The 25,808-nt window shown below is 41.3% G+C and overlaps 1 protein-coding gene across 1 annotated transcript; it reads right to left on the bottom strand.

Annotated features, from left to right (window-relative positions):
• Positions 1-7,628: 7,628 nt before the first annotated feature.
• MEOX1 (mesenchyme homeobox 1) lies at positions 7,629-16,535 on the bottom strand. Its single transcript, XM_063302355.1, has 3 exons — positions 16,071-16,535; positions 10,381-10,577; positions 7,629-8,254 (listed from the first exon to the last, which is right to left on the bottom strand). Exons 1-3 carry the CDS (start codon positions 16,510-16,512, stop codon positions 8,135-8,137), a joined length of 759 nt encoding a protein of 252 aa, XP_063158425.1. The 5' UTR covers positions 16,513-16,535; the 3' UTR covers positions 7,629-8,134.
• Positions 16,536-25,808: the final 9,273 nt, after the last annotated feature.

Here is a 25,808-nt window from a genome sequence, read left to right on the forward strand (position 1 = left end):
CACTTTTTGTTGCCTTGGTAGCAGCTCTTCCTCCTGTCCTTCAAGGCCATTCCCTATTCCCTCTACATCAGTGTTTCTTGACCTTTGCAACTTTAGGATGTGTGGACTTCAATCCCCAGAATTCCCCAGCCAGTATAATCTCAGGTCACTTCCTCTTGCCTTTATTCCTAGGCATGCAGTTCTAAGTCTCCCCAAAAGAACTTTGACTTCCAGCAAAACAAGATGATCCACCCAAATAATCCTCAGAGAATTAAGCACACCCTGTGAAAATGGTCTTCCTAGGCACTCCATCTCTGTGGCCATTTCAGTTTTCACCACCACCACCTCCACACCACAGCCACAATGGCAGGTGAAAAGGGGACCTAATCATGCACTGCTGGCATGTGGACTGGAGGGATGTAACCACTGGAAAGGATGTCTCAGACAAGTATGTTGTACAATCACAATCAATATATTCCTATACATTTTTTAAAAAATGTAAAGAGCCTCAGCTGGCAGAAAATACCAGGGGCCTCCATCCTAAACAAGAGTAAGGGCAGGCCACATTGCTTCCCTCAACAGACACAACAGCATAAAAGGAGTGAGTTTAAGCAGGTCTTCAAACGTACATTTATTATAAAATTGTGGTTTCTCTGTCCCATTCTTCAAATATTTAGAAGTGAAATATCAGATTCAGCCAGAAAAAAATCCCAAGGGCTGCAATTTGTGTATGACAGCATCCGGCAACCCTTTTTCCAGCCATGGGCTACATGTCTACAAGACCAATCCTGCCATGGGCTGCATGTCTTGTCCTTTTCAGCAAATCAGAGGAAGTGGCGGGGACTCAAAGGTGTCATTGGAGGAATACAGCTGAAATTGGGTGGCCTCTGAGATACTACTAAAGAGGCTGTGCTGTAGGCAGCCCATAGATTGCTCACTTGGTTACCAGACTGAGCCATCCCAAAAGCAAAATGCACCTGAGCAAGGGAAATCTTGTTGCCCAAGAAAGTCTCAGTCCAGACTGGAATAACTTTCTCTCTAAACGAATCCAATTGTCAGAGGTGTTGGATGGAACCAGTTCAGAACTCCAGAACATCTTGCTGCCTAGGAAAATGCTCCAGACTGCCATTTTCATGGCTGCTATATGGCTTGTCTGTCCTGGTGGCTTCTAGCAATACTGGAATTGGAACAATATACATCTCAATTCTCTGCAAAGGCACAAAAGCTGAGCTCTGGCATGAAAGCCATATAGTGTAGGTTGGGGAAGGCAGACTAGGACTAGGCAGACCCAAGTTCACATCTAGATATAGAAGCTCACATTATTGGGTGATTTTGGATAGCTCTCTCTCTCTCTCTCTCTCTCGCTCTCTCTCTTTCTCTTTCTCTGAGAATAGGTGCTCCATATAGCTGCATCCTTACATGTCATCTATATAAAAACAAAGTTTTCAGGATGTGCCAACTTGTTTTGCTGACCAAGGTCACACCAACCGAGCTTTGCAAATTGCTCTAATGTAGAAGGTAGAAGACAACTCTGAAAAGTGAACAACTAAGAAAGTAGTTAGATAGTCCTTCCCTCCCTTCATTCCTACCCGGGGATTAAAGCCAATCTGAAATTATATTTTTCCAAACAAGGAATAGCACTTTGCCACCATTTAATTCCTCCCCTCCCCTCCTCCTCCTCTTCTTTCTCTTTTTGGAATAGGACAGAGTGGGTTGCATTGCAAACACATTGCCTAATTTCCTTTTTTTCACCACCACCCCATCCTGCCCCCTTTCCTTCTGGAACAGCTTTCAAATACCAGACCAGGCTCCACCTATGCTCAAAAGAAGTATTGTCTGCCTCAGACTACTCTGGCATCCATTACCATTTGGGGCAGGGGGCGAGAGAGGAAATCAAGAGGAAGAAATTATTTAATGTTGGGTCACATTATTGTAGTTTATCCAGATGTACTGTATTATGTTCAGTGAACAGGAATTCATTTCCCTGAATCCCAGGACAGCTGCAATTTAGACAGATAAAGAGCAGCCATTTGGGTCAAGGGGATCAAAAGACTTTGTGGCTTTGGAATCTGTCATGCCAACTCCATTTTTTGAGTTCTGTGCTTTTCCCCTACTTCACATAGGCCCAGTGAGAGGATAGAAAAAAGGCTTTATAGAAGCTTTTCTTGGAACAATTTGTTGTTGTGAAGCCAGGTTAGCCTCATTAAGGGTTTTGCCTTTTGCTCCATCAAGGAAAAGGGAGAGAGGCGGGGAGCGGGGAGGGATCAGGTGGTTTAAGCAAACTTTAGATGGGTTTGTCATTGGTTGAGGAAATGAATTGAAACCCATTGCTTTCCACCGCATTCTGGCCAGCTCCCTGATGGAAAGCAGTCAGATCCACTTAAGTAATGCCTCCTGGAAAAGGAAGTATTGGATTTTTATTGGACACCTTTATTATTCAGAATTAACAAGCAAAGGGTTCCCCAGCAGGTATCCATTCTGGAAGCCTTTCACCACATTGTAACCCTGACAGCCGCAAGGCCTGGTCTTCAAATTAGACCCAAAGACATTTCAGCAAAGGAGCTGTTGGGAGGGGAAAGATGAATTTTCACCCTTCTGTAGGCTTATTATCAGCAGCAGCTTCTTTAGATTTGGCTTTGCCATTTGAGAACAAAATCTACATTTTCTTGGGGTGGTCTCTTGACTGAAAAGATGGTACATACTAGACAATTCTGCCTTCACAACCCATTAAGGTATGGTTGGCTTAAGCATGATTTCTTGAAGAAACCACAATTCATTGGATACAAACACCACACTAAACCATAAGCCATTATTTGCCTTCTGTAATGGCTGGTTCCTTGCAACAGTCCCGTGGCTGAGCATGTTGTAGCCCCAGCCTTTAGATTCCTATAAAATGCCTGGCCTTGGGAATTAGGAGATCAAGTTATCCACATAGGCTACCACTTGTCTACCAGACTCTCCAACTAAGCCTGCAGATATTTTGAAGCACAATTTCACAATGATGAGCCTGTGAAATGGTGATGGTTGTCAATTCATTTGGAGGACACTATTGGGGAAAGACAGTTAAAACTTGCAAAGGTTTGAGGCACATTTGTGCTTATTAAAAACTCTGAACTGTTCAAAATATCACACCAACTTTCCCCATCTTTTAGTCAGGGGTAAGGGACAAAGTTTAGGTATGTGCAAAACTGTGAAAAATAAAAGGCTTTGCACATAATTAGCAAAATGGGTACCATGCACCTCTGTGAAGCTGGAGTCACCTATTTCACCACTTAGCCCCTCTAATTCATCCAAAAATGCCACAAATGTCATTCATGTGACATGAAGATGCTACACTCTCTGTGCCCCCCTCCCCCCAGAAAGCATCTCCCCACCACCACAAGTGCAGCTCCTGAGCTGGAAAGATCTGGCAAGGCTTACTTTAGGTTCTGACTGCAGCTAAAATTATTTGCTAGCTTAGTGTTGAAAGCAGAACCCTGGTCAATTCAGTGCTGAAATGCACAAGTGAGACCTCTGCCTAACAACAATGTGAAGGCCCTGAAGTGCATCTGTTTCCTAGTCAATCAGTGGTCTCTTTCATACATAAACAGTGTGCCAATCTAAGCTCAGTGCTGTCCTTGGCTATCCCATGGTGCCGTGAATCTTCCAGCAGTCTTGGGAAGTCATGCTAATGAATCCCCAAGTTAAGTAGGCGTAAGCATCCACAGCAAATGGAGATTGCACCAAATGATGTGCACGGTGATGTCATGATGCAAACTCTACCCTTATGTACTTGCATTTTGACATCTGATGCAAGAAAGTAGGTTGTGTCTTTTGCATCATGATGTCACGTTGCATGTTTCATCACTGGCCTGAACCATGGTAACTAAGTTGTAGCACAGTGTTTCTCAACCTTGGCAATTTTAAGCTGTGTGGACTTCCAACTCCTAGAATTCCACAGCCAGCAATGCTGGCTGGGGAATTCTGGGAGTTGAAGTCCACACAAAGTTGCCAAGGTTGAGAAACACTGTTGTAGAGAGAAGAGCTCCTCTGCAGTTGCAGTGAAGAGTGATTTTTCACTGGTAGGGAGCCTCACTTTGTCCAGCCTCTGGAATTCTCTCCCCACAGCAGCCAAACATGTTCTGATGCCTTTGCTTCCTCCTCTCAACTTTCCCCACAGAAGAGCAACTTTGACTTTTCTCCAACAGTGGCCAGCTTGCTTATTCCTCATTTCTCTCACTCAGAAAATTAATGTCTTAAATGAAGATGGGTGGGTAGGGCAGTACCTGTCTCCTGTTTTTAGAGTTCCTCCATTTGCTGGCGGGAGACAGCAACAATTGATTTAAGGAAGGAAACATAGGATAAATGCTGAAAACCGACTGCAGCATGAAATAGCTACAGGTTTGGGGAGGGGGGAGGGGGGAGGGAAGAAGCAAAGCTGGCAACCATATGGTAGAAGATGGGGTGAGCCAGTCTTGGGGAAGGCAGTCTTGGTGTCTCATACGGATTCTGTGTTCCAGACCTCTGAGCTCTACCCAGTCATCGAAATGGGGTTTGGGCTGCAGCTACTGAATGCCAGGTCAACCTGTAATAAGGCTTCCCACCTTGAGGACTTAATAATAGATTAGAGGGCCTACCTGGCGTGTATTACCTGGCTGGGCATTGAGGGGGGGTGCTCTTGGAAATGTGCCCACCTGGATTTCAAGTGTGGAACCACTGAAACCCCAGGGCAGGAGCAGTGCAGTGGTGACAGTCATCCGAGGGCTTTCAGAGGTGCTGCTCTGGGTAACCAGATATAAGGTCCTGTTTGTGAAGTTGGGCTCTAGGGATCAGATAGGTTTGCTGCTATTGTACCTGCCTCCCTACTGCATAGCAGCTAACCTACCTAAGCTGCTTGATGCTGTGATTAATGGTGGAGCTCCCCAGACTTATAGACTTATAATATTGCTGCAGTCAGAGACAGCTCAGAAGTTCATGGCCACCATGGACCTGTCCCAGAATACTGATCTTAAAAGCGGCTTTGTTCTACTCACATTCCCACGCTCGGCAATGGACCCCAATGAATGAACTACAGAATTCCTATCAGGGATATCTCAAAAAATTCCCTACACAATATGCTCTTAAAAATCCAAATTTGTATCTGTTGGCCCATAAACTCTTGAGAACCTTAGTTGCTGCCCAACTTGCAGTTAAGTTTTCCACTAGGAGCTATCCGTGGTGCTGGAAATACCAGCTGTCTTAATGTTGTTCTATTGGTTGTTCAAGCCAGAATTCTCCTCCAGCAAAAGAAAAAGAACTGGATCATTTGCATTTTAATTCCCTCCCTCCCTACCATTACTACTTATTGTTTTTGTTTGTTTCAAAATTAAAAACTTGAGTTTGAAACGCCTTTTATTTTTTGATTTTGCCAAAGATCCAAGTCCTCCTCCTTGCCACAGGACACACTTGCATTAAGATTTTTAATCTGATAGATCTGTGTTTGGTTTGTAATAGATCAACAAGGGTTTCTTACATCTAATTGACTAACAACACAACTCAACTAAACTAAATTCACTACCTGCACTCGATTCTGAAACTAATCACAAATTACTGGACGGAGCATGTTCACAGAACATTTTAATACTTTGCAGATATTTACCTGTTTAAGTATCTGTTTCGCACTTGGTTCCAGTTTGTAGCCTTCATGGTTACGGACAAACTGTTGGACATACTTAGATTGGAAGATTGGGAAGTCTGCTCTCAACATCAACAACAAAGTTGATTCATAGTCCATGTCTTCTGGTTGGATATGGGAGGAAAACTTGCTGAAGAGAAACAGAAATTGGACTCACACCGTATGCTTAATTAGGTTACTTAGGCTTGATACATTAAACCTTAAAACTTGGCTAGTTTTTGTGTGGCTTAGCACATCCTGTTTCTCTTACAATCCACTGTATTACATTAACTTAGAAAATCAGTGAATTCATCAAACAAGTTGAGATGTGCTACTCCAACAGAAGTGTTGTATAACTGAATAACCTGGTCATTTCTGGATTGAGACTGGAACCCTGCAATCACCACTCAAGTAACTTGTTAACTGTAGGGTTGCTTACTCAAATTCAGCTAGTATGTCATACAAATCCAGAAAGAAGAGTTAAGTACTACAAATTACTTCCTGGGAGTAACAGCCAATCCAATTACATGAGCTGCACAAAGCAGGGCCAGAAACCTAGAGCCTGCCATTCCTGGTAACACTATCCGCTTGTGTAGGATATGGCAGAATATTTTCTCAGGAGGATGCTAGGCATTTCATTAATGAAACCGATGCTGAGATGTTTCAGATCAGTCTCACATGTTGCCACTTCAACTAAAAATGGTATAATCTGGGTCCAAACAGATACAGAAGAAAATTATTTTGCAGAAAGAGAGACATATAATTCAAGGCAAAAAAACAAACAAAACCCTCAGCCAAAGCTGAGAGCCTACAGCACTCCAGATTTTAATTTAGAGTAACTTCCAACATCTTTTACAATTGACCAAGATTCCTTGGATTGATGGGAGCTGTAGTTCAGTAACATGACTAGCCTTGTGTATCTATGCGATTACCTGCTTTTACAGAAAGTAGCTGCCCTCAAAGAAGTCCATTGTAGATTGTTCTGGAAGGGGATTATTTTAATTCCCTCCCCAGTAAAGAACGTGTTAATATGAAGGACTGTGGTAGTCAGTGCTGGAACCTTGCCTGCAGTAAATAGGAGGAGCATAACTTTGTTTGGAGAATTAAAGCTACAAACCTCTACTCCAGATTCAGCTTCCATGCATGTGAAAATAAATGTAAGAGAAGTATCACGCTCCTCCAATGGCTTATTTCGAAAATAACTGAAGTGAAACTCCTCACTGCTCTGAGATGGGGTCGATGCACACTAATATTCTGTATGATGTTTCCATTTTTATTTTAGAATTTCTATTACACACAAATATTTAGCTTTCCCACGGAGCACATCCAAGATCTACTCATGTAAGAAAGGACACACATGAACATTAGAACACTTTATGTGGGCCAGCAGGGGTGCAGCATGCTCTAATGGATCAATTACTGGCTCTATATAAGGCAAAGTCATAACATCATAGGACATAAATCATACAGGCTATTCATTTGGGGGGCAAGCAACATTATATAAAACACACAAAGACATAAATTAAGTAAAAAAAAGTATGGTTTAATCATGAGTTGGTTGACTAATCCACAATGAGCTGCAAGATGGTTATTATAGCTGTTCTAATAAAAGTAGCTTTAGGTCTACACAGTGTCTGTTTCTTAGTCTGGTCTATCCTATAGGGCTGACATCAACCTTGCAAGTGTCAATGTGCTTCCCTTCCTCTCTCTTTTATCTTCATGTGATTGAGGGAGGGAGTTGTCTGAGGCATTTCCATAAACCACTTTCTTGGTCTGGGCTCATGCCTCATTTATCTGATTGTTGCCTTGGGAACAGATCTTCCCTCTGTCCTTCATGGCCATCCTCTATAATCACTAGAGCAAAAACAATATAATATAATCACAAAGCAAAAACAATGTTTACAAAGGTTTCTTCTGAGGATTGACTTGTGAGAGTAGTGAATTTCACAACTGCAATGATAAGATGATGTATCAGTGCCCTCTTCCCACAAACCTCCATGCCCCAGGTAGATTGACTTTGCCATTAAAAGCACAGCATGTAGGCTTATCCAATTCACTGAAGGAAGCATTTGTTTTCAAGTGGAAACCTTCTCAAGAGATTAGCTCTGTAAGAGTTCCTTTATAAGATCACAGGAGGCTAACCAAACAACACATGTGAACAGCAGGGTTGCTCCTTCAAAGTTGCAACAACATTTCTTTACGAATGAAAACCTGGGCAGTAGTTTGGACTGAACACAGTTTCCAAGTCAGCTTCTTTTTTCTAAAACGGTCACTGATTTCAACCATAGAATTGCCAGGAATCTATCTTGCACAGTTCTGGTCCTTCTTCCTTCTTTGTGGTTTACCCACTCCAAGAAAGGGAGAATAAAGGAATCCATCTTCCTGGGAAGCACCACTGGCTCTATTTCCTGACTCCAACGTTGAAGTCATGAGAGAAATCTTAGGGAGGATTACCACTTGCTTAATAGTGGTATTCCCAATATTCCTACAAGGTTGATAGAAATCAATTTATTGGAGAAGAGGCTATTCTGAACTTGGGGAGGGAGCAGAGTCCATGTCTTCCATGTGGTCCTGGGGTGACACTGGTGGTCCACCTTTCACACGTTTCCATTTCATCCTGCGGTTCTGAAACCATACTTTGACCTGCACAAGAAACAGGATAGCACTTCTGATGAGTTTATGCAATCTGCATGTAACTGCATGTTCAAGCTAAAATAATTGTGTTGGGTTCTTGGGAAGTTTTTCTATTCTAAGTCAATGACTTTAGGTTGTGAAAAGAGCAGCTGAACCCTTGCCTTCCTCTACAGAGGGTGGGGAAAGACTTACTGGCTATACTGTATTTGCAGTGGTTTATTTAATGAACCACACAGAAAAGGCGAAGTAAAACAAGAACAAAACACAAGCACTTTGTGAACTAGCTGTGACTGAGTTCATACACTGTACTAAGCCATACCCAATAATGTTGTGGATTTGGTTTTGTTCTTAGTGTATGGTGAGAATCCAATCATTGCAGTTTATTAAAACCATGGTTAAAGCAAACTATGGCTTCAAACAATTGAGAATCTAGCCATTGGGTCTTCAGTTAGCCTCTCCCTATCACTGCAGCCTTGCAAATTTAAATGATAGCCACATGCTGCATGTTCTTTAAAACTCTGAATTAGGCACCCAGCCTTCTCCAACCTGCTAATCTCCATATGCTTTGAATCATGACTCCCATAATCCCCAGACCCACTGATCAGAGGGATGGGGTTGTACTTCAACGTATCTGAGGAGTGCCAGGTTGGGTTATATTTTTAATTTATCCAATACCTAGAGAAATACTGAATCAGAAGAACAGTGAACACAACCAAGGAAAGGAAGGACAGCCCAGATCTGAATGGAACAACAGACCTGCCCATGCACTTAGGCCTGATGCTGCCCAATCCCAGATCCCTTTTGCCTTTGCCCTTCCTGGCACTGGGATGCTCAGGCACAAGGCTTCAGCTGTGTTCACTCAGTACAGGAAATCCTGACCAGACTTCCAGGGAATAAGTGTTAAACTCTCTCCTCTCCAAGTCTACTGTCCTGAGCAAAATTCTAGATGTGCTCCTTGATAGCTTAAAACATCAGTCCCCACCTGTCCTACTTCATCTCTGGCTTCTGTTCTCAATAAAGGAAAAGATGCTGCCCTTGCAACATTCCTGCTGCTTCAAATAGAGAAGACATTCCTGATATGCCATTTCATTACAATATCCCAGACTGCAGTAATTCAACTTGTTTTTCAGTAATCATTAATACAAAATGATTGCTAAAGCCTGAGCTCTAGCAGCAGTCAGCAAAAGCTGCCAGAACAAGCAGGCATAACTTTGGAAGGAATTCTGTGGAAATGGCTTGGCAAATTCCAGATGCATTCTTCTGAGCCCTTTGTTTGCAGGACACAGTTTGTGGATCCCCATAGCACTGCCATTGCACTTGCACTCCTGGCACTTGTAACATCCCATTCAATTGTGAAATTGGTTGCTTTTGGTTTAGCAGAATGTGGAAGCCAGACACTAATCTACAATTTAGTGTTCTGTGTAAATCAGGCCAGGGTGGTTTATGCAAATTGTGGTTAAAACAAACCATGTTTAATATGATGTAGAAACCCAGTCTTAACATGTTATGCTTACTCTTGAAATCCAATCTCAGTTTACTTTCAAGAGCAACAGGAAGCACTAGGCTTAATGTTAAAGCAAATACTTTGCAAAGAGAAAATCTCAGAGTCTATCCCTTCAAAAGCCAGAGTCTACCCTGGCTTCAAAAATCAGCTAGCCTTGTCTTGGCCTTTGGGGCTTATGGGAATTGTAGTTTGAAATATCTGGTGCATCATTGCCTTTCCCCTTGGATTAGACATCCTTTAAAATAGCTTCCACCTCTATAAGGCTGAGTTTAATTAAATGAATTACATTCTAACATAAAATAACCCTATGAAATTAGGACCAGGGACATCTAAATTCAAATGCACTCAGACATATACAGTTATATATAAAATTTAGCTCACAAGATCGATATTCTAAGAACCTAGCATAACCCTTTACTGCCAGAAGGAGGGTGTGTTGGTGGTGGTATTATTATTATTATTACAAACTGGCTGACCTGCTTTCCCCCTTTAAAAAACTGGGATACTTGAGATGGTTATAAATGAGCACGTTTTGAATACTCCCAGCCTCCTTCTCCTTCCCTCTAGGCACTGTTGCCAAGCAGAAGGAGATGTGCTTCAGACAGAGGCAGACCATGCAGAAAAGCTTCACCTGTCTTTCTGTCAAGTCCAGGTTCACCGCAATCTCGTATCTCCGGAGCCTCGTCAGGTAATTGTGGTGAGCAAATTCCACCTCTAGCTCCCGCAGCTGGTCCTTGGTAAATGCTGTGCGCTCCTTCCGTGTTCTGGAGCTGTTAGCTTCTTTCTTTGAGGTGGTGGTAGGGCTGCCACTGCCTGTGTCCTGGCTTTCTGTAAAAAGAAGAGAGACTGTCATGAGTAAGGATGGCGAGCAGGGGGCTCCCATCCAGACTGTTAAGCGCATGCGTAGCACTGAGGAATTGGGCAGCCATTCAAAGAGACACAGATCGGGACTGCCTTAACCTTTGGGGTTTATATGTCTGGGTTTTTCCCACGCTTCTTCAGTTTGTTAGGATTCCTGTTATGTACAAGCAATAAAACATTAGAGACCAGTTCCTTGTCTCAGCATGGTTCCTGGCTGTTAGGACAGAGACATTGCTCATTAAATCAAACCAAACTCATCAGGAAAGCACACAAACCAAAAAAATCCTGACTCCTAGGCTCAATAGTTGGCGGCTCAGTCCATCGTGTGAACCCAGAACACTGGATTAATCAACAAATGGTGCTTTAGTTAAACCAGTAGCTGGCATGTTGTGTCAACACAGCCCAAGGCTGGGAAAAAGAACAGGGAAAAAGATCCAAAGAATCCTAAGTTGTTGCTGCAGTACAAAAATGATAAAGCTGCAAAACAAATTATGCACAAACTATAATGCTGTTTGCTACAAGTAGAAAATATGAGCCAGGCAAATGTACCACTGCAAAGTTCCTATGGAACGTAACACTCCAAATGCTTCAAGCGATCTAATTAAATGATACGTGGCAGGGGAAATATGAAGGGGCAGGCAGATCCTGGAAAAGACCAGTCTTTCACTTTGAAACAGAGAAGGAAAAACCCTGATGGATGCTTAGGTGTCTTGTTAGTGTTACTGTAAATGATGAAGGAGATCCTTCCTATTCATCATGCATTTATACCAGGGCAGCAGCCTACAAAAAGAGAGAGCAGCTGGTAACAATGCAATGAAAATCTGGTACCAGTTGAAGAGAAAATGTACATGAGCTTTAAAGCAAATAAACAAACAAACAAAAAATATATACCGAGAAAAAGATTTATTTATTTATTTAATTTTATTTATATCACCGCCCATCTCCCCCAATGGGGGACTCTGGGCGGTTTACAATAAATAGCATTAAAATATAGCCAGATAAAAATTACATAAAAATATACATAAAAACAAACAAAATATATGCTTCCTGCACACATTCACCAACTTCATCTAAATCTGAAATGTTTTTAAAGGTTGGTGAAGCTGCAGTTAGGCTTTTAAAGCCAAAAGGCGGGCTAAAAATATTTTATCTGTTTGAGTTTAATCGATGCTTTTGACTCCCTTTATCTGACCCTAAAATATCCAGAAAAAGGGCCCTTGGACATTACTGAACATTGACTAATTCTAGCCTTAATTACACCTTAAATAATCTGTACAGTAATCACAAACTGTGATTCTTATAGAATAGTGGCTCACTTAACTTTCTAATCCCTGGGCAGCAAAACTAATCTGCACATTGGGGAGGGGGGAATCTGGATAAGTCCAGCAGTCAGAACAGAACCTGACTCAAATGTTTAGCTCTGATCACCAATTCTAACAAAATACAGGGACATGAGCTGACATTTCTGTCTAGAAGAAAGCAACTCGTCAAATCTCAAATGGTTTGGGTCTCATGCAGGAGCTACTGGCTTTATTTTTGCTTTGTGACGTGAGTCTGCATTAAATAACCCCATCACTTCTGCTATCTAGCCCTCCCCCGTGACTACATTTTTTTGTCCTGGAAGATGAATAAAATTTAAGAACAAGAGATGTCAGTTACTTGACATAAAATTCAACTTGAATATCCCTGGTTGTTCTCCTGTTACCCATTCCTGGGCAGCAGTCAAATTACTGTGGTTTTTAAGCACTCACTTAAAAGATTCTATTCTATTCTTCCAATGTTTATGCACACTCAGAATAGGCAACATTAAAAAATATGAACATCATTAAAATTAAAAAGAATTACAAAAGTAGGGCAATATAGAATAAGCAGACAAATGCACCAAGTAAAATTTACACTTCTGTGGAACAAATATGTGCTCCTAAATAAGGTCTTAATCAGTTTGCAAACCTTAAATAAGGTCTTAATCAGTTTGCAAACAACCATCAGAGAATGTGCTGACTTGGCTTCCTGAGGCCATGAGTTCCAGAATTCAAGTGCAGCTAGCTTAAAGTTATGACCAGCACTTTGAATAAGTGAATCAGTCCCCATTTTATGTATTTATTTTATTTTTATCCCGCCTTTATTATTTCTGTAAATAAGGCAGCGAAATACCTAATACTGCCACCATGTGAGGTGAGTTTGGCTGAGAGTGTGACTGGCCCAAGGTCACTCAGCCGGCTTTCATGCCTAAGGCGGGACTAGAACTCACAGACTCCTGGTTTCTAGCCCAGCACCTTAACCACTAGACCAAACTGGCTCTCTAACACAAAGCTCTGACACACAGCCCATCTTCATTTATTATTTAATACATCAGCAGGCGGCCACCCATTCCAGTCAGGGCTCTGCACTCTCTTAGCCAGATCTACCCAGGCTTCTCTACTCTGACTGGCAGCAACTTGTCACACAGAAACCATTGCGCTCACTACATGGATAATTTTTAATTGGTGATATAAGAACTGCACCCAGAGGCTTCTGTCTACTAAAAAGTAGTCTCTCACTAAGCTCTGACTACTCAGTTAACTGCAGCTGGCCTTGACCTAACCATTGGTGATGTGTGGGTTGTGCAGTCTTTGGATTCAAAGACAAAAAGGTTCTTAAACCAAACATGTATTTTTCCAGGGCAGCTGTGAATCCCTTCTTGAAATCTCTGTAGTCTCTCTGGTTTTCCACACCTCCATTACATTCCAAGAGAAGATATCACAAAGGAACTTCTCAGAGTGATTTTTTTTTTTCAATTTGGGAACTGTGAGGGACCAGGGAGATTTCAGAGGGATGGAAAGATATACAACAGAAAGCAACATCAATTGCAGATTCTGCTGCTTTCAACAACAAAGTAAGTTAAACCAAGCCCTCACTACCAAATGCAGAAATTTGAAAGAAATTCTCAAGAACACTTCTTGAAAAGATGTGGAGGGGGGGAGAAGTATTTTTCTCAGAGAAAGAAAAGTTCTGAGAAAATGCAAAGTAGAAGTCAGCACAAAATTAGAGAAAGAGTTGACACATCCACTTTCTCCAGGCAGTCCAAATTGCATGCTTGCCACCTTTGCCCTTCCACTAATACAGGTCTAGGAGAATCTTCAAACCTGCATACCTGAAACTTCAACTTCGTGAGAAAATATATTTGTGCAATATACTGTATAGTATACGGGTGTGTGTAGATCAGAGGGAAAGACATAGTTGCTTTAAAGAGTTGCAGATCAGCTCCAAAGCACCATTCCAGAATAGAATCCAAAACATTGGAGGGAGGGAGGGAAGTCAATGACCAGTATCAGTTAGCAGGAATGTACAGTATTTTTGGTGCTGGATCTTCACTCCACAAAATGTGTAATCCAACAGACAAGAATGACTCAGTTATGCTCTGAATACTTTCACACCACTCACTAGCCATCACATCTGGAACAGGGAAGAACTTAACCTCAGATTCATGTGTAAGCCACAGTACACCCCCGTTTAGCCAAAGGCTTTGAAATCAGACTAATTACTGTAATTCCGTTTAATAGACTCATGGTTAAGATGGCTTCTACCACTTCATTATTCCATTGGTCCCAGTGCCATCCTCTTCCTTCGCCTGCTGTAACAAACTAGAATGCAATCTCATTCAATGTGTATAAATAAGAGAAGTAATTGAAAAATGGGGCATAATTATATATTTATTTGATTTATACCACACCTTTCTACTCAGGTGACCTTACTCTGGCAGTAGAAGGCAAACTGGCATTAGCTCAAAGTCTTCTCTTTAAAGAGTTGCTATACAATATCACCAGGCTGCAAACTGGTAACCTTATCTGGAATTACTACATCCTGAAAATAATCACATTTCAAAGTGGAATCAGCTATGCTCTTGTTTTAAATAAATCTAACTTCCACTTATCTCTCTTTGCAGAGTGGAAACAATGGTCAAGTTCTGTATTTGGAGTCCCAGTTATTATTCAATGAAATTCCAAAGATGCTTATATGGCCATCATTCCCAAGTGAAAGAGGAGTCTAATTTCTGCAGAACTAGTTTCCCCTGGGATCTTAACACATACATAGCAACCTCTGGCCCTCCAAATGTTGTTAAAATCCTTTTCCCATCTCCCAGTTTGTTGGCCATAAGTGGGGGTGGATGGCTACTGGAGATTGACAGCATTGGGAAGATCACATATTGTTCTTCCCTAATGCAGAATAACAATTCCTAAAATTCTTTTGAGATCATGATATCTCAACCACTTTAAAGCCAATTTGTATCAAAGGGCATAATCTCTTTGATTTAATTGCTAGATTTACCCAGCACACTAAATAGGTTCAAGTGGGCTTGAGTAATGAGTTGAAAGTATTGTTAACTTTAAACAATAATGTAGCTTATTTGTTTAGGCATTGCATGTTATGCATGATATGCAAAGGTAGCAATTATGTTTTGTTAATCCCAGTTTAAGGTTTAATGTGTGAAATTAGCCCATTATTCAGTTCACAGAACACACTAACCCAGAAAACTGCATTATATCTTAAACACCAAACCGAATAATACCCATATTAAGAACAGCCCAAAACAATACGGTCACATTCTCTCAAGAGTCAATTCTCTCACGAGGCTCTAATCCATTTCCAATGAATTTAGCTAGGATGTAAGAGTCAAGTGATGCTGTCTTGGCTGTGGAAATCCACCCTCCTCCCTGAGACCCAGTCAGGTCCTCTCATTGTTGCCATTTAGATAATCACAAATGAATTTTCCCACAAGTTCAAGTATTGTCTTAAGTCAGAATGTAGTTAGCCTGGATTTTTCTTAGTATACTGTATTTGAAAGCCATTGTTTATTGTGTTATGCTCTCCAGTACAATAAGCCCACCCAACTGTGGTGTATTCACCAAACCATGGCCAAAGAAATCATGGTTAAGCATGAGGCATGAACCCAGTTATCAGTGAATTTCTCACAGCTTCTGTTGCTTTATCCCTGCTCTTTCCTGTGACATTTATTTCTGATCTTATTTCTTCTGAAGGCCTTTATTATGTATTCACACAACACACTAGCAGCTGTACCTGCACAACATGCAAATCTGACTTGCCTTTAATGTGTCTTACTTTTTTTGTGGCTTGCAAATTCAGCCCATTTGCTTAAGCTTATGGTGTATGGATTGGGCAAACCCAGAAAATGAGTTAATTCAGAAATTCGATTAAGGATCTGATATGAATGCACCCAGTTTATCTTTCAGTTAGAGCAGAGAAGGGCTTGGAGCAGTGTTTCTCAACCTTGGCCAGTTGAAGATGTGTGGACTTCAACTCCCAGAATTCCCAGCTTGCTGGCTGAGGAATTCTGGGAGTTGAAGTCCACACATCTGCAACTGGCCAAGGTTGAGAAACACTGGGTTGGAGGATCCCAACAATTAAAGGCTGAATGAAGACCAAGACGGCCAGCGCACATCTTCCTTACAGGTCACCTACCTGCGTTTCCCCTTCTCCGCTGGGCTGTTCTATTCTCAGCGTCGCCTGACACATTCCCTGTCAGGAAGTCATTTTCGCTGGTGTCCCCCAAGCTGGGGCTGCCCTCCTCTTGGCCCCCTGACCCCAAAGCCAATTCCGCCGATAGCATCCGCCTGCTCTCGGAGGCCGCCAAATGCCAGGTAGGCTGCTGGAAGGAAACGCCACGTTCCTCGAAAGCGCGTTCAGCGCGAGAAAAGCTCTGGGGGGCCGTGGCCAGGCAGGAGGCCGAGAAGTCCTCGTAAAGCCCCAAGTCTGGTTTCTGGTGGAGCGCAAAGGGGGCTTGAGGATAGTGGGGCGGCTCGACGGGCCCTCGGCCCTCGATGTGGGGGCGGCGCAGGCATCCCCAGAGCGCGGAGGGAGGGTGAGGATTCCTCATGCAACTACTGGCGACAGGTGGATCCATGGCGCCCTGCGGCTTCCTCGCGCGGGCGCTTCTGAATGAAATCGTCGGAGAGCGAGGAATTCTGGCGGAGAGTGAGCGCCGCGGGAGAAAGCGCTGCGGCCTGCTGCTTTTAATAGATCACGGCTCGAGTCGTTTGGGAAGCCTGGCGAAATTCTCCCTTAATTTCCGCGGGAGAATGTCCCCTTCCTTCCCAGGTTGCGCGCTTCCTTGCTGTGTGAAGCAGCGGAGCCCAGAAAACACTTTTAAAGACTTTGCTGGGGTGTGAGTAACAAGTTTAGGAAGAGAAATGTGAGAGAGGGAGGGCTTAACCCGCATCCCCAGCCTCTCCAAGCAAAGCCAAGTATGCAGCGATTAATCACCCGAAACCTTAGAGGCGCATCTAATGGGAAATGCAGATGGAGTCTTTTAAAGAAACATTGTACTTTAAAAAAAACCTGGGGGAGAGGGAATGTAACGCGCACACAAAGAGGGTTTAATATTTCCTTCTCACATTGAGGTTATTTTTATTGCAGTTGAAAAAGAGCACACGTTTGCGATTTGAAAAGGAAAAAAAAATAAAGTAATATTCTGCACCAGAACCCAGAAGCCTGCCAAAAGGGCGCCAAGGGAACAATATAAAATGAAGAGATCCGGGGTAGAGAGTCTGCGGACAAGATGAAAGAAAACGGGAGTAAAGAGAAGGTGAGGGAGAGACTTAAATTTAGGGGCTGATTTAAAAGTTGGAAGCTTGCACTGTTGCACAGAGTGAAAAGGTATCTGGTGCAAAGACTAGGAGTGGGGTGGGCTGATCAAAGCGGGATGAGAACTCGAGTCATTTCTTACACCAGTTTGGTCTCTAAAGTATCACAGAACTTTTGGTTAAAGGGGTTGCGTTTCTCGATAGGTGGTTTTTGGGACCCAATATTATGTACTGCTATTTTCCCAGAATCTTTGAACAGTTACAGGTTAATGCAATCTGAACATAAATGCATAATTTGTTCACCCTTGCAACTATTACACATTTGGATGAACATGATTTATTTCCATTTTTAAATTGTCTTCGAACTTTTGCACATCTGTGCCGAAGTGCCTCATGAAAACTAGGAATAGGTGAACCTCTCCATTTGTTTGCCAGACATTAAACTCCTTTTATCCCATTTTTGTATCCCTTAACAAAACTGAACAAATACATTTTGTGTCTTTATAAACACATGTTTATATCCATTGCTCGGGTACGTACTTTTTGCAATTTCTGCTATCATGGCACATGTGGTTTCCATTAATGTGTACATTTTTGTAGGCACTTCTGTCTATTCTAAGTAATTTAATGAGAGGGGTTTTTAGCATTGTGAATTGCATAGGAAAAATATGAAAGTAGATTTCGACATGCAAGTATGTTTTTCCTCCATTTACAGTGAAATTATGGTGTGTGCTATAGCATCCTATGTAAAATAATACATGGCGCCATATTCTTCTCAGAGGGGCTATAATTATATATGCTTGGTTTATCGCATCTGAGCCTGTACAAAATGAAGAGGTTTGGATATTTAACTCCATGGGACACATACATGCACAAGTAAATCATAATCCATTCCTGTTTGTTCCAATGAACATTACTATTTTTCATAATTCAAAGTCAGAGCTTCTTATGCATCTGAGAATTCCGAACCTTCTACTTTTGACTTAAAAGCTTCCAGGGCACCATTATCTCTAAATATTTCTTTCATAGCAGCATTCAGTTTCCATAATAAGAACAACAAAGACAGCCACTAAAGCTGGTGCAGAAATCAATTTATTCCTTTGTAAGACTGGTGGCTTTTGTTGTCTTTGGAAAGGATATTAACAGTAAATATCTTTGCCTAAGTTCACAGATCAGTTAGATTGAGAGGGTGCTGAATTCTAAAATATTAAGGCGTAACTAATGCATTTTTATAGCAAATACAATTCCAAGGTTTGGACCACTGGGCTGAGGGGGTTTTTGTGGGGGGGAGTGGTCCCTACAGACTTAGAGCATTTTGGTTCGTATTTCCCTCATTTATAAATATAGATCCCTCTGTCCAAAATGGTCCTCTATTCAAAGGGCTGTTCAGTTCATATTCAGTTTAAGGGGAAAGAACCATAACAAGAGAGCAGGGACCTTTATGGATAATTTCAAATTCCTGATTTCCTCCTTTCTGGTGGCTCTTTATCTTAAACTGGATTTGGACTTGGCATTTCTTCAAAGTTGTTTTTAATGTGACCTCTTTTTTAATAATACTATTTTGGGAGGTGAACTGTTAAAACCAAAATGTAGTAAACAGAAGAAACAACAACAATACGAAAGTGATAATACAGTTAAAAAAGAAATGAATACGTTAAAGTTATTAAAGTGAACTAAAACTGAAGGGGGCAGAGGGAATCCATATATAATATTAATATAGAATCTGCATAATGTAACATTAAATCTAGACCATCAAAAATATACTTCTCCATCTACTCATTTTTACAATATAAAGGCACTTCAAAAATCAATAGGAAGTGTCGATTTCTTTGTAACTACGTAGAATAATTTTCCAAATCCCAAGCTTTATAGAGCCAGAATTCTTCATAAAATGTCATATTCCATATTTTGGTAGTATAATTCAACATCACATTTACAACATCACATTTACAAGGATATTAACAGTAAATATCTTTGCCTAAGTTCACAGATCAATTAGACTGAGAGGCTGCTACAGTTTCCTCAAAGGTATATTGTACTGACTGTAAGCCAAAAAAAAAAAGTGCTATGGATGGGCATGTCCAAATCATAACTCAGAGAGCCCTCAACTTCCCTGCACCACCAAGAACATTCCTTCAAACTGAGATGCCTTCAAATAAAAGACTGTCTTCTGAAAGTCATTCCATAGAAACTACTCCTCTCCAGATATTTAACTAGCTTGGAATACGCCTTTTTTTGCCTTGAAAGTCCTTGTACTTCATGCAAGATCAATGCTGGTTACTCAGTAGGGAGTATTTTATATATGCTCAGATGCGCTTTTTTTCACACACAAGCTCAGTTTGTCACCCCATCCTCCCCATCAAAAGTAACTCCCCTCAAGGTACTATAATCTGTTGGGTGCTCAGCATCCCCTTGTTTCAGGCAGTAATAAGTCACAGCGGCTGGGATTTTTCTGACCGGCACACAAGTCTCAGTGGTGCAATGATTCTAGAGTGTCTTCCTAGAGCTTTAGGGATCAGAAGCTCTCCAACTTACCCTAGCCTACCTCACAGAGTTGTTGTCAGGGTAAAATATAAGAGAAGACACCATACGTTGCCCTGAGTTTCTTGGAGAAAAAAATAGAATTGCAATATAATGAATTATGTAGATCTTTTTCAGGGAATGTGAGCTTGTGAGTTCAGAGTTCAGGTCAGGATATGGCCTGTTCGCTTGACCATCCCATGCCCCATTCCATTATTCAGTGCATCACTTCAAAGAAGGACCTGATTTCTAGGGTGGTTTGAAGAAATGGATTCAAAGTTTTGATTTGAAGAGATGACTCGATTTAAGATATCAGATTGGCTGTTTTCAAAATATTGTAGAAATATATAAAGTATTTGTATTTCTAGCTGTGAAGATTACTGCAGATGCTGACTGCAGTCAGGAAATCAGAAGACACTTAATCCTTGGGAGAAGAGCAATGACAAATCTCGATAAAATAGTTAAGAGCAGAGACATCACGCTGACAACAAAGGCCCGCATAGTTAAAGCAATGGTGTTCCCCGTAGTAACATATGGCTGCGAGAGCTGGACCATAAGGAAGGCTGAGAGAAGGAAGATCGATGCTTTTGAACTGTGGTGTTGGAGGAAAATTCTGAGTGCCTTGGACTGCAAGAAGATCCAACCAGTCCATCCTCCAGGAAATAAAGCCAGACTGCTCACTTGAGGGAATGATATGAAAGGCAAAACTGAAATACTTTGGCCACATAATGAGAAGACAGGACACCCTGGAGAAGATGCTGATGCTAGGGAGAGGGGAAGGCAAAAGGAAGAGGGGCCGACCAAGGGCAAGGTGGATGGATGATATTCTAGAGGTGACGGACTCGTCCCTGGGGGAGCTGGGGGTGTTGACGACCAACAGGAAGCTCTGGCGTGGGCTGGTCCATGAAGTCACGAAGAGTCAGAAGCAACTGAACGAATAAACAACAAAAATATAAAGGCAATTCCAACCTTGTTCGGTGATACATTTTTCTGTGGAATGGAGTATCCCAGTGAATAGCAGATTACCATAGGTAGCGCCAGGCTGTTTGCAGCAGGGAGTCTTTGTATACATGCAAATGCTTTCACATGAGCTGGAACTCTTCTCAACCCTCCCTGTGGTGGGCAGCCATGTCCTTGTGGAGTTCTTTCATAACCTGGCCAGCACCACCATTATTTGAGAAGTGTCATTATTACTGCATGCATAATGCACATAATATAAAGAAATAGCCTTTATAGGCTCAACTTAGTACCTATCTGTAACTTTTTAAAGCTCCTGCTTCTTCTTCTGGGATCGCCACCATTGCCTTAAGGAATTGTAGATGGTGCTACAATCACATCTCTGCACACCCTGAAGCACCTTTTTGTAGTCAAATCCAAAATGCTGCACAGCTAATATTAACAATTTCTTTATATCACAGTGTATTATTGTAGTATATATAGATTGATTTTGTGGCATCACAGTGGTATAAATTCTTAGTGACCACAGAGATGGATTTTCTCCATGATGATCTGCGCTAACCTGTTCTTTCAGATCTTCCAGTGGTGCTCCCATCACCATTGTAACAATCCATCCACCTAGCTGCTGTTCATCCTCTTCTTCTCTCTCCTTCCAGTAGTACATACTACACATAGTGTACACATAATACCCTGTGTAAGCACATAAACAATTCTCAGTATTTTTTTTAAATGTACCAGTAGCTCACAATGACTTCCAAAAGGAAGCTAATTTTGCTAATTTGTCAGGCCAGAAAACCTGTCAGAACCATGATGTATGTTGTTTAGGTATGACTAACTTTTCTTTCTAATTGCTTTACAAAATTCATTTTTAATTCAGTGAATGTTTGGGTAACTCTTTTATTGAACCTTTGGTCATGTCATTACTCAAACCAGAAACATTCAAGAAAGAATTCATAAACTTCTGAACTTACTTTTTTTGAAGAGCCCTCAGCTGAATACATACATTGGGAAATAAAATACAAGATACCATATTGTTACTCTATTTCAGTAAAATGAACCATCAGGAAATCCCAGGGCTGTATGATAGACTGCGAAGTGGAAAAACATTCCAGTAAATGGCATTAGCAAGCCACTTCCATATTGTTCCCAAGGAAACTACATGGACATGTCCCTGAAATCACCAGAAACCAGGCTCAGATTGAAGGAAACTTCACCTTTCTAAGGAGAAAAATGGATATTTTAAACATCAATATTTCTACCCAGAAAGTAATTCATATAAGTAAAGGTAATCTATAGGAAATACTTTATTCATAGAACTAAAAATACAGACCCAATCTGAATAAAACAATCCTTAATTTAATGGTTTGAGACACTTCATTGTTACATCAATTTTTCAGCCAATCCTACGTACCACAGTTTTAAGTTCCAGTAGTCCAAAGAAAGACGTCTTTCCTTTTTTGAGTGTTTTGTAGTGGTAACTCTGGCATTTAACATCAAACAAAATTATCAAAAATGTGATAAAACACAATTGAAAAAATATCTATCTCATGTGGAAAGGCAAAGCGCTGCTGAGTTTTTAACTCAGGTCTTTGGCCTTTAATTAAATACTTCCTGTCTAGAGGTCCAGTCTGTTTTATTGTTTTCTAATTATATTATCTGAAGGATTGATGATAAATTGCCCCTTGACGAGCCTCTTCCAGTTGCTCTTTTCACATGGGATTTTAATTTCTGGCTTCCTCTCATTCCCCCCTTTTCTTAGAGTGAAACAGCTCTATTTTACTACTACAGTAAAAGAAAAAAAGAACTAAAGGAAATCAGGAATACAACCTATATCCTCTCCTTCCTTCTCTAGCACATGTGGAAGCTGATTTTAGAACAAGAGAGGATATTTGGGGTGCTCCTAAGCAGCTATTCATAATTTATCCCACAGCTAATGCTCATCAGGAAGCAATACAATATACTATTTTGCAGAAATATTATTTATTTACAAAGATTTCTATACAGCCCAGCTCCCAAGACTCGGTGGTTTATTTAGAAATCAATACTGCACTGTTTTGTTTTTTAAAAGAACTATGTACCAAGTTTTAAATTAAAATGTAATTGAAAGATGTTAACCATGAAGAAAATGTCCACAGCAAAAGACTGCGGTCTAAAATGTGTAAAGGTTGAAGTTGTTGAGGTGAGAACCATTGAATCTCAGGCTAGACAGAACTGTTAAACCTAAACATGGAACAGCTGTTCCCCACTCTCTGGGCCTGGAAGAAAATTTTGCTGATTGACTCAGAAAGGCAGGAGGGAAAGGCCTAGAATTTAAACCATATAGCAGACAGACATAGATGCCTTGATTTCTGTGTATTATAGCAGATAGATTTACCCATATGGCTTATGTCTTGTCTGCAATAAAACAACATACTTAGTAGTGTCATGTCTGTCAACTTCTGCAGTAAGCAAGTTCCTGATTATGGGATGAAGCACCTTGGAAGTTGAGATTTACCAAAAAGTCTGACAGCATCACCTTCTCCAGCCTAGTGCCCTAGATGCATGGGACTAAAATTTCTCCAGCAGTAAAACTATTGGCCGTGCAGCTCATCACATCTAGAGAGTATCAGTCTGATGGAGGTTACTGTGTACCTTTACATGGTACTAGTTCAGTCATGGATGGGGAACATGTGATCTTTCAGATGTTGCTGAATTATAATCTCTAGCAGCCTCAACTAACATAGCCAATAAAGAGGAAATACGCAAGTTGTAATTCAGCAACATCTGGAGGGCTACTAGTTCCTGGCATTTGAAGTCTGAGTGGGCATGTCTCAGCAAAGCTAAAGCTCTTATGTGGAAGGAACCAAGAATCTTTTTTACATAACAAACTAAACCAGAATAGACATCCCCTACCACTGGCCACACTTCTAAGAGATGCTGAGGTAAGTACTTCTGCAACATCAGGAGAGCCACATGTTTCCTATGCCAGTGTTAATGTGGTTGGTTGTTTTTGGTTAATGTGTTGTGTGAGCCCAAATGTTATGGCTTATTCAGCAATGTTTAAATAGTTCATAATCATGCTCATTTGTTCAATCAGCTAAATTTGATTGGGTTCACATATCACATTAAGCCTACACACACATACACACACGCACACAGAGCTAATGATAGTGTATGATGCTCTGGTTTACACAACATAAGCCATTATCTGTAACCACAAGAAGCTCAACCACGGATTAGGAAAGTACATTATGGTTTAGTACAACTTTGTCTTGGTTCCAATTGCTATCCATGCTTAGAAAATTTGTTATTTTGACATCTAGTTAGCAATTCTGCATTCAAGGATTTCCAAGGATATTTTATTTATTTATTTATTTTTCAAATTTCTATCACCGCCCATCTCTCCTGAAAAGGGGACTCTTGGGAAATAATTGGGAAATAATATTCACATAATTGGTGAAGAGCGGAGTTGGGTTGCTCGTATAGTTACAATAAAACTCTAATCATTGTCTCGATGGTCTTCAACCACAATAAAACTTCTTTGGTAACAAACTCAGGAAAGGTTGGTGGTGGAAAGAAAATACTTTGCTCAATTTCCCAGCAACCTCTGACCTTAGCAATCTTCAATCTGTAGCATGAGAGTCATCGTCCTGAGAAGGACCATCTTGGACTAAACTTGAAAATGAAAATAAATAAACCTGTTTTCCTTCTCTGCTGGGATGCTTAAACCAAATGGCTTCTGCCTCCCATTCACCAGCCAGTGAGAGTTGATTTATGAGGCCATGCCTGTTGGGTCAACACAGGCTAGGAAAGAAGTTTGCAGGGAGGGGGACCAGGGCAGGGCAAGGAGCCAAGGCACAAACAAGAAATGGAAATGTTGCCTGAACAAGCCTCACATACTAGCTAGCCCAGGGGAGAAAACTGGGATGAAAAGAATCAGAACATCATTGGCTGGTTTCACACTTCATGCCAGGACAGAATGTAGCCTGTTCAATTTTCACTGAGCAAACTGTGTGTACCCAGTCCTTGTATAAACCATGGTTGATGGGAAGGAAGTACAGTTGGGAGCCCTAGAACTTCTTGGGTATGGCTTCTAAGGTCTTTCCAAAAGTCATCACCAAATTCTAAAGTTTAATGTGATTGAAGAGAAAAAAATATTAAATCCATGGGACATAATTGTGTTAAATATATTTGTCATTTTAATTAAATTTAGCTTTTGCCTGGCCACCAGCTACTCTTTGTCTTAGACCCATCTATTTGTAGTGACCTCCACTTTAACCCATTTTGGGCTGGGTGCTCAGTGGAAGGGCAAGGCACACAAAAGATACTCCAAAGCTGATTTGCCCCTGAAATGAAAGATGAGCTCATCCATGCTCTGCACTCAGATCCTTTCTCACCTTCCTTCTCAAGAAGCATGCACCAGCCAATGTTCTTCAGTAAGGGGAATTGGTGACCCCTTCCCAGACCCCATTCCTTTGACAGCTGCTGCTGTCATGCATGTACTCTGCAGGGGGACAGCTGTTTCCCTCTGCACCACCCAGGATGGGGTGATGGCAGAGTTGGGGAGGGGACAGTCTCCACTCCTCACTCTTGCTTATGGAAGGCCATTTGTCATTAAGGGATGGACACCTTTAACCTCTTAAAAGTCACTGCCTCCCATCAACATCCAGACCGGGGCAGATGGAAGTCATTATTTTTGGTCAAGCGTAAAAGCCACAACCTAGTTGTGTGATCCCAAGCATGTGTGTGCTTGTAGCACATGTGTGCAAGATGAGGGGTAGCCTTTGAGATTTATTCTCTCTCTCAGGATGGCTAAGAGAACAGGACTTCTTTGCTAAGTTTTCCATTGTTAACGTCTCTCAGTAACAATGCTTATGCAAGTATATTTGGCGTTCAAGCTAATTCCAGGGTGAACATTTCTCCTCCGTTTTATTTTGACCAATTCACATTCCATTTGATGAAAAGAGAATTTGGCAATCCCTTTCAAAGAGGACAGAATTTGGATGAAATTCTCCTAGATGAAGCATGATGTCAGTCATAAGAAACATGCATGAATGCATGGGCACTTGTGGGGGGGAAGGGAGCAAATGATGATACCAGCATGATAACAAAGTCCCAAAATGCCATGACTTATACACTTGTATCAGATACCAGGATGCAA

Source organism: Candoia aspera, chromosome 4 (genome assembly GCF_035149785.1).
Source record: "Candoia aspera isolate rCanAsp1 chromosome 4, rCanAsp1.hap2, whole genome shotgun sequence".
Taxonomy (NCBI): Eukaryota; Metazoa; Chordata; class Lepidosauria; order Squamata; family Boidae; genus Candoia; species Candoia aspera.

Coding starts and splice junctions, on each gene's coding strand:
- MEOX1 (XM_063302355.1), bottom strand. CDS start 16,512: ATGGATCCACCTGTCGCCAGTAGTTGCATGAGGAATCCTCACCCTCCC. Junction 10,578..16,070: donor GCGGAGAAGGGGAAACGCAG/GTAGGTGACCTG, acceptor TTCTTTTTACAG/AAAGCCAGGACACAGGCAGT. Junction 8,255..10,380: donor TGGACTTGACAGAAAGACAG/GTGAAGCTTTTC, acceptor TTTCTTGTGCAG/GTCAAAGTATGGTTTCAGAA.